We start from the raw sequence: 16,084 nt of genomic DNA, 5'->3' as shown, positions 1-16,084 counted from the left end.
TAGCCGTCAAAACCCTCCCCAAAATCCTTATCAACCTCAACAATCGCCGGTCGTAAATTCTAAGTTGGAAGAGACATTGACGCAATTCATGCAAATGTCAATGGCAAATCAAAAGAGCAATGACGCGGCTATAAAAAATCTCGAGACTCAAGTTGGGCAACTTGCTAAGCAAATCGCGGAACAACAACCCGGTCCTTCCTTTTCGGCAAACACGCAAACAAATCCTAAGGAGTATTGTAAGGCGATCACAACGAGAAGTGGGAGGGAGTTGATGAGTGAGACTAAAAAAAAAAGAGTTGAGAGTGAACAAAGAGAGGAAATAGTTGAGGAAATAGTTGTGGATATGACCAATATAGTGGAGGAACCAAAACTGGAGCCACATTTGAAATATGTGTACCTTGATGATAACTGTACTAAACTCGTGATCATTAGCAATAATTTGTCCACAAACGAAGAGAATCAATTGATGCGGGTGCTGAAGAAGAAAGAGGTTGTCAAACTGGTAGAGGCCGGGATGAATTGTTCTATCGCCGACGGTGAATGGGTGAGCGTTGTGCAAATAGTTCCGAAAAAGGGTGGTATTCGATTTTATCGAAGGTTCATCAAGAACCTCTTGAAGACAACCAAGCCCTTGAGAAAGTTGCTCAACAAAATGAATCCCGGTAGCTCGAACAGCAAAGTGGATCGCGGAAGCTGCACAACTCCGCTTGATGCTCCTCTGTGAGCATCACACCGTCGAGCTTAGCCGACGTTAAACAAGCGCTAGTTGGGAGGCACCCCAACATTGTAAGTATTTACTGTTTTTTGTGTTGTGTTGTGTTGGGTTTTCTAGTGCTAAAACCATGCTGTATGAACATGAATTGCTTCCTTTGAAAAGGCAATTGCTGTCATGCTCGCTTGCTATTCGCTAGGCGAGGCAGTAGCGAGCTGATTCGCTAGCTGCTCGCTAGGCGAAGCAGCAGCGAGCGCTGCATGACAACACTTATTTAAAATCTCAGCAGGGCACTCATTTTGCCCCAAACACAACTTTTCTGTTTTTCGACTCTGCTGAGGAAATTTTTACAGAGCTCTCCACACTCTCTCATTTGCATCTCTCTCACTAACACTCTATCCCTATTCGGTCCATTGCAAATCCTACTCACTTCACCTTTCAATCAAATCTCTGTAACTAAGGTTTGCCCTACTACATTTTCTTTATGTTTGAACTCTGTATTTCCAATTTGAATGTCATTTAGGATGAGTTGTGGTATGGGAAACTTTAGGTTTGCATGTGGGAGTTTAGGTTTTGGAATTGGGGATTTTAGGTTTTGCATGTAAATATGTAATCCCCAATAGCTTAGAACGGTTGTTTAATTGATAAATCATTAGGTTCTGAGATTGAAACCATTAGAGTATGGGTTTTGGGAAATATTCTCTGAACATGCTGAAAACCCCCAAAACCCGTAAGGTTCGCTAGCACTCGCTAGGCGAACCAGGGGCGAGCATTCGCTGCCACTTCGCTAGGCGAAGCAGCAGCGAGCATGACAGTTCTTTAAATGTTGGTTTTGCTGTCTAATCTGTTTGGTGTGTGTTGTTTCCTTTTATATTTTGCAGATGGAATCAAGGTCTGGAGCGTCAAAGAAGAGAAAGGGAGCGAGCACTTCCCGGTCCGTACCTATCCAGTTTGATACCGATAAGTTTGTCGGCCCGAAGCAGGCCGCCAGGTGCATTGCTCTGGAGAAGCGGAAAATTCTTCCGGAGAAGCGATTCCTAATCAACCCTCAAGGCACCAACAAAACTTTTGTCGGGTTGATTGACACAAAAAAATGGGATCGGTTGATTAATCCCCTGGAGCATTACGACATAGCAACGGTGCGTGAATTTTATGCAAACGCACTGCCTGATGACGACGAGCCCTTTACTTGGATATCTAAAGTGGCTGGACGTCCAGTTGCTTTTGATCGGGATGCCATCAACCGAGTCCTTGGTGAACCGCTCCAGCTGGGAGCCGAAGAGAGGGACACATACCACACAGAGTTACGACTTCACCGGGATTTTGGAGCCATTTCTGCCGCCCTGCTATTAAGAGGGAAATCCGTTGAGCTGAACCCATCTGGGGTTCTAATGAGGTATCATAGGGAGGACATGACTCCCATGGCTCAACTGATACTGCTTTTAGTTCTGACGAACATCCAGCCTAAGTCCCACACCTCTACAGTGCCGATCCCAGTGGCACATTTGGTCCATTCTATCCTCACCAACTTCCAGATCGATGTGGCGAGGATCATCGCTAATGAGCTTAAGTTCGTGATCGAGAGCGGGCTAAAGTCGGGGGCTCGTGTGAATTGTCCCCTAGCTTTCCCGTGCTTGATCATGAGTTTGTGCATTCAGGCAAGGGTAAGACTTCCGTCTCGGGGTCAGGTAAGGATCCCGCCACCTATCGATGACCGGTATGTGGCCAAATATTGTAGAGCGAAGAATGCTAGAGGCAGTGCAGCTGCAGAGAGTACCCGGGCTTCTGATGGTCCTGGTACTTCTACTCCTGGACAGGATCCCTACCTACAGGCTGTATGCGATTACAGTTTTGAATGGATGGCGGCAACCCAGCGGGCCATGATAGATATGCACGACTCTATGCAGCGGTTACAGCTGCAGGGAAGTGGTGCTCATGCCTTGATGACGCGTGAGCAGTTTCTGCTTAACGCCAACTGGCCTGTGGACAGGCCTGTGTATGGTGAGGGGGCGGGCGCTGGTGCGTCTTCTGGTGCTGCAGCTGATGATGATGATGTTGATGATGAGGCTACCGGTTCTGAGGCCGGTAGCGAGGAGGATTCTGAGCCCTTAGAGGGTTAAGTTTTTGTATTTTTCAGTTTTTATGTTTATTTCTATTTGTATTTTCGGATTCTGTATTTTGATGTTGGCTTTGTACTTTTGGGGTGTTTTGTCCCCCATGAACAAATTTAAATTTTCAGTAATGTTATTTATTTATGTTTTTAATTTTGTTTGTTTAATAAATTTTTGGTTGATTGAGTGGCAAACCTTCTAGATTGGTTGCTCCTCAAAGAAGTACCCAATGAATGTGCATCCGAGCTTGGATGGCAATGATAAGAATAAACAAGTGATTGAGGCTAAGGTACACGGTTACCTCTGGCTAGAATTTTAGAATGCATTAAGAACTTTACTCTTTTTGGTAAATTGAATATTGTCTTTTTGCAACATAATTGAATGAATGTTTCATCTAGAACTTAAAACCACAAATTGTGAGGAAACCTCCATTGTACACTTAAATGCTGGATTCTAATAAGTTTTGTTGATTCATTTGATTCATGCTTTGTCTTTTATTATTATGAATATGTGGAAGCAATTAGAAATGATCAAGGCACTTGTTTTCTTTCGAGCACAACTACATCCAAAAACAACTTACCTGTGAGCAGAGAGAGTATTTGTTAACCCCTTTGAGCTTAAACAGTTGAATCTCGGCTTGAAATAAAGCGAGATCTCAAAAATCTTTTTTTACAACCCGGAAAATCTTGATTATTGTTCTTTTGCCGTAAAAAGTTAAGAGCATTCACTTAGGGTGAGTAAGAAATAAGTTGGGGAGAATCGGTAAGTACCACAACTCTAGAAAAACCGAGCAAGCATAAAAAAATATATGTATATAGAAAATATAGAAAAGAAACATCTGTTTTGTAAATATGATGTGAAAGAAAAGAACAAAAATAGAAAGAATGAAAATGAATGCTTGCTTGGAAGAAAAATAGTGAAAAATAAAATTGAGTTGTGAAATAAGAGTTGTGAAGGTTTCAAATGAGAAACAAATGAAACAACGTCGAGATGTGTGAATAATGTACAGTGAATGTCTCTTTTGCATCGGCACTTTCGTTTCAATGGCCTTAGAAATGACCCTTGTTTGTTAACCTAACCAAGCTTCAACCGAAAAGCCCTTAGTGATCTTTGAGCTTCCACATTACCATTTATAATTGTTAGACATTGTATGAATCTATTTGATTTCTTCATTATTTGTTAGAGAGTGAGATTATTCCCGCGGTTGCAAACGCGTAAATTCTTCATTCCTTATTCGAAGAGGAGAGATAGGGTGATTCATTCAGAATAATATTGTTGTAGATAGATAAATATTTTGCATTGCTATTAAGTTTTAGTTCTTGTGTATTATTTTATTCGAACCGTTGGAAACTTGTATATGCTGATTTCGCTTGTGTTTGAGCCGTTTATCCAACTTCGGAGAAACCATTTTCTTAAAGCAAATCCTCTTGTCCTTCAAGAGGCATACTTTGCTTGAGGACAAGCAAGAATCTAGTTGGGGAGAGTTGTTAGATACCCAAAAGTGCTTATTTAAGCTATCAATTAAGGGTATCTTTCACTCTATTTCCTTGCTAAATTGTCAAAATCACCTTTGTTTTAGATGAAATGCAATACATTGATAAACGATCTTGGTACCTTTGATTTGTGTGTTATTGTGCAGGAAGAAGGCATGAAACAATAGAAAATGAAGACACAAGAAAGTTGGCAAAGGAACCAAAGAGAAGTTGCATTCATCAGCTTGCTCGCTAGGCGAGAGCTGTAGCGAAGGACTCGCTAGGCGAGCTTCCAGCGAGAGTCCAGCGAAATGCTCCAGTATTTATAGAAGCAAACATGACCAAACTCGCTTGGAGAGCTGCTAGCGAGGTGGGTAGCGAACGCTTCCAGACTTGGTGAAAAGCGCAGCCAGCACTCACTCGCTAGGCGAGGCTCTAGCGAGTTCCCAGCGAGGATTCCAGTAGCCAAACCTCTCAACCTCGCTGGAGCGAGGGTTGAAGCGTACCCTTCGCTAGGCGAAGGTTTTGTTCGCTAGGCGAACATGATAGTCTGAGATAGTCTATTTCTCTGGGCGCAGGTGCCTCTGGTGCCACAATTAGACCCTCGCTAGGCGAGCCATTCTGCTCGCCTAGCGAGCATGACAGCCCAGTACAGCTCTATAAGTAGCAAGTGCCACTTTTGAGAGTCATACCTTAGTTTTACCTATTTTTCCACTTTTGTACTTTTTCTAGATATTTTACAGCATTGTTCTTGGGAGCTTTTATGCCCTAGATTTCATTTCTTTTCATCTTTTAACCATCTTCTACAAAAAAAAGGTGGATTCCCATCCAATCTCGATTATCCGACTTGGATGTTGATCAACCTTCTTCCGAAACTTGCCGACCAAGCTACCATGAAAATGAGTAGCTAAGTCATCCATTTGTCAAGGTTAGATGTAGGTGATTACTAGCTTTGTGTGTAAATGTAAGGATCTTCATGTATAAACTCTTTAATGGTGAATATATGATGAAAACTTTGTTTCTATTTAAAACTCTTTGTGTTGGTTTATGATCGAGAGATGTTTACCAACTCTTGACCTAGGTTTTCATCCAATCTTGTTTGTTAGCTAGAGATAGTAATGAATGATTTTGTTCACCATAAGGTTGAACCAAAAAGTTGTCATTTTGATAGATTGTGTTCGAGAGAAACAATGGATCAAAATGGGAAAACTCACAATGTGTGTTCGAGAGAAACATATTGGGAGGACTTTGTGAAATGATTTATCATCTAAAGGAGTTTATAAGATTGTTGACCGAACAAATACATGCAAAGTGATCATTGAACCCTAACTTTGGCAATATTTCTCATTTATTCAAACCAAACTTTTACCGCATTTTATTACCTTTTTTATGCAAGATAACGTGACAACCAACCAAAACCCTATTGTTACATTGAGCTAGAATTAATACAACCATCGAACGGCGGTGATATCTTACAATCCCTGTGGATACGATAACAAAAACCCGACACTTAAAATTACAATCAACAGTTCTCCACTAAACTGAATTGAAAATGGTATTGTCACTTCTTCGTAGCATCCTTCTTATCTGATTTAATTCAGATTGTTATTGTTATTCTTTTTATTGAGTGATTCTATTTTTTTATGACGTTCATGTTTTCTTTAATGGTCAAATAATATATTACTAAATGACAGAAGAATAAAAGGATACAACAGGCACAAGAAGTGTCACGCCATCAAGGCATTAAGAAAATAACAAATTGATCTGAACAAAAGGAAACCGACAAAAAAAATCACTACAAATAGCCACAACAAACACAAAGAGAAAGAAGAGATCTCTTCTCCAACTCCAACAACAATCCACTATCCAAACATGACCAAGCTAAAACTCAGACAACAAAACCATAAAAAGCAAACTAGAGCCTCAAGAAAACATCAATGAACCACATAGAACATGGGTCAAACTAGAAATATCGATGTGCTATTGGGGAAACACATAATAGGGTTCTAAAGTAGAAAAGGATAGAGAATTCAACTGAGTTTTATGATAAACTCAACCGATTTCATGATGATCATGTCATCGACAGAGTTGTAATTTGTGACTATATTTTCTCTAAAGAAAACATTACGGGGGGATAGAAAATTGATGGGTAGGATATGAATTTAATTTCTTAAAGTTAAGGAGTTTTAAAATGTTCATAGGATTTAGATCTTCTCGATTTATCTAATCCATGGTTATTTTCTATAAAATTGATTTTTTTTAATTAGGTTCTACGCCTATTTGAATGAATAAAATCATATATAAGTAGAATAAAAAACTAAAATTCTTTTATTTTTGATAAAAAAAATCTTATTTTTTTAAATTAATAGTTTATCTTCTAATCCTAATATAATTTTATTTATGGTTCGGTTTGATTTTAGATAATTCATTAAAAAATTTATTTTGGTCCAATTCAAATTTTATGAAATTTATTTTAGATCATTTTTTGAATATTTAAATTATAAAATATATTTTTTATTAAGATTAAAAAATGCTAATAAAGGTTAATAAATAGATTTGATATAATATATAATATATAGTATAATAAAAATTAACATTATAAAATGATATTTAAATTAAACTGATAAATAATATTAAAAAAATAAATATCACTAAATAATAAATTAACACAATATATCATACTAATAAATAAATAAATAAATAAATAAGTATACATACGAAAGATTTTGAAAAATTAATTTTAAATTAAATTAAATTTTTGTAAAAACACAATTAATAATGAAAGATAAAATAATTATTTTTTTGTTACTTTTTAAAGCAGGTTTGTTAGTTTTTTTTGCATCAAAGTGGATTTCTATTTAATAGTTAGCCTACTTTTTAGTCTCTTTTAATTAGTATCATCTTGTTACCTATAAATGTCTATATAAAGACTTGACTACTAATGTTAACATTGTTATTCACTAAATAATAAATTAACACAATATATCATATAAATAAATAAATAAATAAATAAATAAGTATACATATGAAAGATTTTAAAAAATTAATTTAAAATTCAATTAAATTTCTGTAAAAACACAATTAATAATGAAAGATAAAATAGTTATTTTTTTTGTTACTTTTTAAAGCAGGTTTGTTAGTTTTTTCCACATCAAAGCGGATTTCTATTTAATAGTTAGCCTATTTTTTAGTCTTTTTTAATTAGTATCATCTTGTTACTCTATATAAAGACTTGACTACTAACGTTGTTATTCACTAAATAATAAATTAACACAATATATCATACTAATAAATAAATAAGTATACATACGAAAGATTTTGAAATATTAATTTAAAATTCAATTAAATTTCTGTAAAAACAAAATTAATAATGAAAGATAAAATAGTTATTTTTTTTGTTAGTTTTTAAAGCAGGTTTGTTAGTTTTTTCCGCATCAAAGCAGATTTCTATTTAATAGTTAGCCTACTTTTTAGTCTCTTTTAATTAGTATCATCTTGTAACCTATAAATGTCTATATAAAGACTTGACTACTAACGTTAACGTTGTTATTCACTAAATAATAAATTAACACAATATATCATATTAATAAATAAATAAATAAATAACTTTACAGACGAAAGATTTTGAAAAATTAATTTAAAATTCAATTAAATTTCTGTAAAAACACAATTAATAATGAAAGATAAAATTGTTATTTTTTTGTTACTTTTTAAAGCAGGTTTGTTAGTTTTTTCCGCATCAAAGCGGATTTCTATTTAATAGTTAGCCTACTTTTTAGTCTTTTTTAATTAGTATCATCTGATTACCTATAAATGTCTATATAAAGACTTGACTACTAACGTTGTTATTCACTAAATAATAAATTAACACAATATATCAGACTAATAAATAAATTAATAAATAAATATACATACGAAAGATTTTGAAAAATTAATTTAAAATTCAATTAAATTTATGTAAAAACACAATTAATAATGAAAGATAAAATAGTTATTTTTTTGTTACTTTTTAAAGCAGGTTTGTTAGTTTTTTCCGCATCAAAGCGGATTTCTATTTAATAGTTAGCCTACTTTTTAGTCTCTTTTAATTAGTATCATCTTGTTACCTATAAATGTCTATATAAAGACTTGACTCCTAACGTTGTTATTCACTAATGTGCTAGCGGAGATAGGATTGCTGGTACAGCTACAGTCTTTTCAATGAATTTACATAAGCTCCAAAGATATCATATTCCCATCGGAAATTTACCTGATCACTTTCTTCTCCATATTCTTTCGTTAATGCCTACTAAAGATGTTGTCACAACTTCCATATTATCCAAAAGGTGGAACTACTTGTGGATGGATTTGTTTGCATTTAACTTTGCAATTTATCGTACAATAAAATAAGATCATATGTAATCATCGTACAATAATAAAAATAGTCATGCACAAATCAAGAAGCTTATATTATTTTACTCATGTATTAGTTCTATTTACGGCAAGTGATAATGATAAAACAAAGCTTACACATACATGTTAAAGACAACCAAGGATTTATATTATCACCATTATATCATCATCATTATTATGTAATAACAACATGTGAAATAAACATAATCATGCTAGAAACAACACTCATATAATAATAATTAAATGGCAGATATAATTCTTTAATCATACAAACAGAATTTCTCCAACATGCTATGACATATCAAGAACAGATGCATACTTGAATAAAACAATATCAACATCCACCAAACCATGAATACATCATCTATATATATATATATATATATATATATATATATATATATATATATATATATATATATATATATATATATATATATATATATATATATATATATATATATATATATATATATATATATATATATATATATATATATATATATATATTATATATATATATATATAACCAATATTATTCATGCATGAATTAAGGAGTATTGCAAGGTAATCATACTGGATGCAAATTCCCTAATGAACACTTATCGGGGATTTGATTCTTCTAGCTTGCTCATTGTATGTGTGTTGTTCTTATTCAGGCTATGAGTGCTTTATGGTTGCTTCTCTTTTCCCTGCCCGTGAATCTTCTTGCTTCTGCCTTGTCTTGTGTATCTTCTTCTGCTGTATCTCCTCCCTTTTTCCTCTCCTCACTCTCGCTGCAGCCATATGAAGTATTTATAATAGTGTGGATTAGGGTTTAACCTTGCTAAATATTTGGATCCCTTCATATACTTTAGGATTTAACCTTGCTAAATATTTGGATCCCTTCCTATACTTTAGGGTTTAACCTTGCTAAATATTTATTAAATACAAATATTATTATAAATAATGAATAATTTAAATGACTTTTAACAAATAAAAATTAATTTAAATTTTAGTTACATAATTGAATTAAAATTTAAACCTATTTCTATTTTTACTTTCATCATTTAAAAAAAATCAAAATTATTCTTACTTATATCAACCAAAATTATTTTATAATTTATGGGCTTTTTTAAAAAAATGATACTCTTCTAAATAAATTTTATTAAGTAAAAAACGTGAATTACTAAATAAATACTATTTATAAATAATGAATAAATGGAACATGAGTCACTAAATTATAAAAAATAGTTATTATAATTTAATGAGCTTTAACAAATAAAATTAATTTAAAATTTTAATTATACAATTAAAATTCAAATCTATTTTTATTTATCATTAAATTAAAACTATTTTATTTATATATATAAAATTTATTTATATCATACAGATAACCAAAATTATTATTATTTTTTATATCTGTATCACATAATAAATAAATTAAAATTATAATTTATATGAGAATGTATGCTAATGAATGAATGCAAATGTGAAATGAATGTCATGCATGAATCAATTTATCATAAAAATTAACAGGCAAATTTTGGGGTATGACACTTTGTGACTCGTAATCCTTGAATAAAAAGTGGAAGAGTTAGTTGTGAACTTTATTGACTTATGAGTTGACCATGTTGAATGCTTAGGGTTGTGTAGTGCTATTTTATCCTATTTGTGAGTATTATTTAGTAATTATATAATTATATATATTGTATTGTGTTGATTTGTAATTATATATATCATTGTTGAGTTATGTTGAGATGTGTGGTTCAGAGGCTTGCAACTGTTGTGGCCTTATATTTGCGATGTTTATATATTATGTTGAATTATGTCGAGGTGCTTGGTTCATATAAGAACCATTCGTCATGACCTTGTATTGACGATGTACGAACTTCGGTCTAGTGACGAGTTACTAGTTCAAAGAGGGGGAAATGCAAATTCTAGAGCTTTGGTCCAATAATGAGTCTTCGGTGAGAATAGGCTGGAACAAGTTTGGTTTTTCCAAGCCTAAGTCTAGTCTGCTAAAAATATCAAAGTCTATGGTTGGTCTGTAGTCTGTCATAGGCTTATTTTTAGGCATGAGCATGGACTTTTTGAAGGTCTGATTGACTTGTTAGGCTACTTAAAAGGATATTAAATTTGAACATATGTAAATAAGTAATTCAATTAATATTTATATAGACTAAAACAAAACTAAAAGATCAATGATAATAAAAATTTGTTTGTATTGACTTATCTAAGCTTAACTAGTAGCATAATTTTTGTGAGCCGGTTTGTTTAGGAAATCTAACGAAAAAAATTATGACATTGTTCATAAGGTATACTCAATCTATTTTCATAAGTTCTCCACTAAACTGAAAATGGTATTGTCACTTCTTCGTAGCATCCTTCTTATCTGATTTAATTCAGATTGTTATTGTTATTCATTTTATTGAGTGATTCTATTTTTCTATGACGTTCATGTTTTCTTTAATGGTCAAATAATATATTACTAAATGACAGAAGAATAAAAGGATACAACAGGCACAAGAAGTGTCACGCCATCAAGGCATTAAGAAAAAAACAAACTGATCTGAACAAAAGGAAACCGACAAAAAAAATCACTACAAATAGCCATAACAAACACAAAGAGAAAGAAGAGATCTCTTCTCCAACTCTAACAACGATCCACTATCCAAATATGCTAAAACTCAGACAACAAAACCATAAAAAGCAAACTAGAGCCCCAAGAAAACATCAATGAACCACATAGAACATGGGCCAAACTAGAAATCTCGATGTGCTATTGGGAAAAACACATAATAGGATTCTAAAGTAGAAAAAGATAGAGAATTCAACTGAGTTTTATGATAAACTCAACCGATTTCATGATGATCATGTCATCGGTAGAGTTGTAATTTGTGACTATATTTTCTCCAAAGAAAACATTATGGGGGGATAGAAAATTGATGGGTAGGATATGAATTTAATTTCTTAAAGATAAGGAGTTTTAAAATGTTTATAGGATTTAGATCTTCTCGATTTATCTAATCCAGGGTTATTTTCTATAAAAATTGATTTTTTTTGTGAATTAGGTCCTACGCCTATTTGGATGAATAAAATCATATATAAGTAGAATAAAAAATTAAAATTCTTTTATTTTTAATAAAAAAAAAATCTTATTTTTTTAAATTAATAGTTTATCTTCTAATCCTAATATAATTTTTATTTATGGTTCGGTTTGATTTTAGATAATTGATTAAAAAATCTATTTTGATCCAATTCAATTTTATGCAATTTATTTTAGATCATTTTTTGAATATTTAAATTATAAAATATATTTTTTATTAAGATTAAAAAATGCTAATAAAGGTTAATAAATAGATTTGATATAATATATAATGTATAGTATATTAAAAATTAATATTATAAAATGATATTTAAATTAAACTGATAAATAATATTAAAAAAATAAATATCACTAAATAATAAATTAACACAAAATATCATACTAATAAATAAATAGATAAATATAAATATACATACAAAAGATTTTGAAAAATTAATTTAAAATTCAATTAAATTTCTGTAAAAACATAATTAATAATGAAAGATAAAATAGTTATTTTTTTGTTACTTTTTAAAGCAGGTTTGTTAGTTTTTTTCGCATCAAAGAGAATTTCTATTTAATAGTTAGCCTACTTTTTAGTCTCTTTTAATTAGTATCATCTTATTACCTATAAATGTCTCTGTATAAAGACTTGACTACTAATGTTGTTATTCGCTAATGTGCAAGCGGAGATAGGATTGCTGCTAAAGCTACAATCTTTTCAATGAATTTAGATAAGCTCCAAAGATATTATATCCCCATCGGAAATTTACCTGATCACATTCTTCTCCATATTCTTTCGTTAATGCCTACTAAAGATGCTGTCGCAACTTCCATATTATCCAAAAGGTGGAACTACTTGTGGATGGATTTGTTTGCATTTAACTTTGCAATTTATCGCAACCAAAGTGACAGCGGAATTTGCAATCCAACAAATCATCTCTTAGATCTTGTTCATAGATTACTTCACATATCTAATAGTCGTCCAATTAGTCTCACCATTGCAATGTATGGTAGCGGAATTACCGTTGATCCAGTCAAGCTTCATTGTTTTTTATCTGATCCAAACATGTACAAAGTTGAAGAACTCGATATTTCTCTAAATTTAAAGTCTAATCCGTTTATATTACCACAAAACTTCTCAACTTGTGCATCATTCAACAATTTATATTTACAACTTGACTGTGTTCTAAATGTTCCGAGTTGCATTTGTTTTTCTAATTTGAAGATGTTAAATATTTCATCGGTTACATTTTCAAACGATAATTCTCTTCAAAAACTTCTCTCCGGATGTGTTGTCCTCCAAGAATTAATCATGTCTGGTTGTGGTTGGAATAACATAAAACATGTTAATATTGCAATGTCAACATTAAGGAAATTAAGCATGGACTTCAACTATCCAACGGATGATGAGCTTTTCGGTTCTAAAATTGAGATTGATGCGGTGAATCTTTTATCTTTCACATGCTTAGGCTTTTTAACAGTTGAAGTTTCCCTTGTTAACCTAGCCTCTATAGTTGATGCATATATTGATCTTCAGATTTACTTTCCACTAAATCAACCATATATTGCTGCTCATGAAATTAAACTATTGACTGGACTTCATCAGGTCAAGTCTCTCTGGCTATCAAATGATACTCTTGAGGTGTGTATCATCTTCACGAATTTTAAGTTATATATATAAATATAATGTCAATTATCATCGTTTCCTTTAACTATAGGTTTGTTATATTTATTGTATGTTTTTTTCTTTATCATCTAACACAGAACTTTTTTTTTTGTATTTTTTATAGTGTCTTTCCTTTGCGGAAGATAATTTCCATTTCCTTCCTTCATTCTATGATTTGAAACGTCTTGGTGTGAATTTCGGAAGTGTTGCTGGTTATACAAATGCATTTCTAATGGGTTTTCTCAAAAAGACTCCAAAACTTGAAGCACTTGAAATTCCTAATGTACGTTTAAATATCGTTTTTGGTGTGTTTTAAGGTAGGTTAGAAGTAGTATTATTTTTGCTCATTGACTTGTTGATTGATCTTTATTCAGGGATTTGATCCAATCATTTGCATGGATGGTGAAGAGTGGATAATGAATTCAGTGCCTTTGTGTTTCAAAACTTGTCTCAATTTATTTTGCTTTTCTAATTTTGATGGAGATGAAGCTGAAATCCAATTCCTGAAGTTTATATTAGAAAATGCCCCAAATTTAATAAACATTCATATATACGGTTCATATAATTTATTGGCTGATTTGAAGAAGCAGATTGATCTTCTATTCTATCTAATTGACAGAACTTATCTAATTATTTTAAAATTAAATATTTTTTATCGCCTCTCTTACTCTACACTTAAATTAACGATGTTTTTATTTTTTAAATATAAATTTCTTGTGAAAAATAATATAAGTTATTGTATATATAAACCTATTACGAAAATTTATGTATAAAAATATAAGTTAATTTCATAGATGTTTTTATATAAAATTATGAGAGTGTGACAAAAACTGTTTAAATTTAAAATAAATAGATTAATTTCGTAAATCAAATAAAATTGGAGGATCAAAATTATAATTTAATAAAAAAATTATATATAATATAATAAAGTTGAATAACTAAAACGTGATATCATAATATTTTGGTTTAAAATAGTATTGTAGTTATATAATTATATATTAAAATAATAATTAAAGTTGAATAATCAAAATATGGCGTATGATAATATTGTGTTTTAAATTTTATTAATAGATAAATTATGATAATGAATATATAATATATTATTACATGTATTATAGATTAAATTAATCGTAGTTATCTATCTACTTGTTCAAAATAAATATTTAAATTAAATCTTCATTTCTCAAAATTAAAGTAGGATTGATTTTATCAAAATAAAACTTTAAAAATTCAATTGTATCAAAGACAAATTACACTTTAAAAATAAAGGCAACATTTAAGAACTGTTTAAGAGTTTAAACTTTTAAAATATTATAGGAAATAATAAAAGTTAAAGAGAATATATAATATATGAGAAAAAAATCAGGTTCATGTTAACCCGTGTGGTAGAAGCACTCTTTAAAGAATTTAAATAAAAAAAATATTATATACAAAAATTAACAATTTAATTTATAATACAATATATATATATATATATATATATATATATATATTATATATATATATATATATATATATATATATATATATATATATATATATATATATATATATATATAATATATATATATATCTATATATATATATATATATATATATATATATATATATATATATATATATATATATATATATATATATATATTTAAGAAAAACTTTTTATTTTAAGATTTTAAAAACTATTTCTGGAATACCAGTTAGTATTTTAAAAAAAAATTATTATCGAGTCATTAGAGGAGGGAGTGACATAAAGAGGAGTGTATAATTGTTGTGATATAATTCAAGGATAACAATGACATTCTTGATTGTATTTTTAAGGATAACAATGACATTTTGAATTTAGAAAAAATTGGATCTGATAAATAAAAAAAATGCAATTTATGTTTGGCTTTCGTGAAAATCCTAGAAGTGGTTACTATTGACGTTTCTGAGTTTGTTGAGAATGAAACTGATGCTCAGATAGTTGCGAACAAGGAGGCCAAGAAGAAAGACTATAAAGTTGTTTTACATTCAATTGGTGGTAGATGCAGCGAAATTAGATTGGATTTCTTATGTTGAATCGGAGAAAGAGGTATGTGATAGTCTTGTCGAGTAATACAAAGGACGTGAGAATGTTAAATTTCTAAAATTATAGACGTTGCAAATGTATGAATTACTGTTGATGGGAGAAGAAGAAAAGATTGTAGACTATGTCTCGAAGGTGCAGAGGCTTATTCATCTCATTAAAGATTGTGGTGAAACTCTAATCGATAAGATAATAGTTAAGAAGATAATGTATACATTAACCTCTCATTTTGATCACGTTATCGTTGTTATTAAAGAATCCAACAATCTTGAAATATTGAAATTAGAAGATTTGGTTTGTTTGTTGGAGGCACATGATGAGGATTGTCGAAATGAGAGGTATTGAATATTTGATACAAGTTCTATAGGATTAGACATGAAAGAAACATGGTGGTTCCAACAAGATGAAGGGTAAAGGAGACCAGACTCAGAGAAAGAAGTTTTGGTCCAACCCTCAAAAACATAAGGTCAATGATATGCCTTCTGAATCCTTAAAAAGAGGAGAAGGAAACTCATATCATAAAAACCCAGAAAAAAAAGGTGTGGAGTTCTATATCTGTAAAAATAGCTCATCACCGACATCCATCTCTCCTGTGG

The 16,084-nt window shown here is 31.0% G+C and overlaps 1 protein-coding gene across 1 annotated transcript; it reads left to right on the top strand.

Annotated features, from left to right (window-relative positions):
* Positions 1–343: 343 nt before the first annotated feature.
* Positions 344–15,833, top strand: LOC127103224 (F-box/LRR-repeat protein At4g14103). The gene is made up of 7 exons (XM_051040491.1): positions 344–544; positions 1,594–1,703; positions 8,459–8,644; positions 12,442–13,399; positions 13,548–13,706; positions 13,798–13,848; positions 15,558–15,833. Exons 1-7 carry the CDS (start codon positions 344–346, stop codon positions 15,831–15,833), a joined length of 1,941 nt encoding a protein of 646 aa, XP_050896448.1.
* The last annotated feature ends 251 nt before the right edge of the window (positions 15,834–16,084 follow it).

The sequence above is a fragment of the Lathyrus oleraceus genome, chromosome 7 (assembly GCF_024323335.1).
Source record: "Lathyrus oleraceus cultivar Zhongwan6 chromosome 7, CAAS_Psat_ZW6_1.0, whole genome shotgun sequence".
In the NCBI taxonomy this organism is placed as follows: Eukaryota; Viridiplantae; Streptophyta; class Magnoliopsida; order Fabales; family Fabaceae; genus Lathyrus; species Lathyrus oleraceus.
Note: the sequence above shows the minus strand (reverse complement) of the source record. Positions and strands in the feature narration are given on the sequence as shown.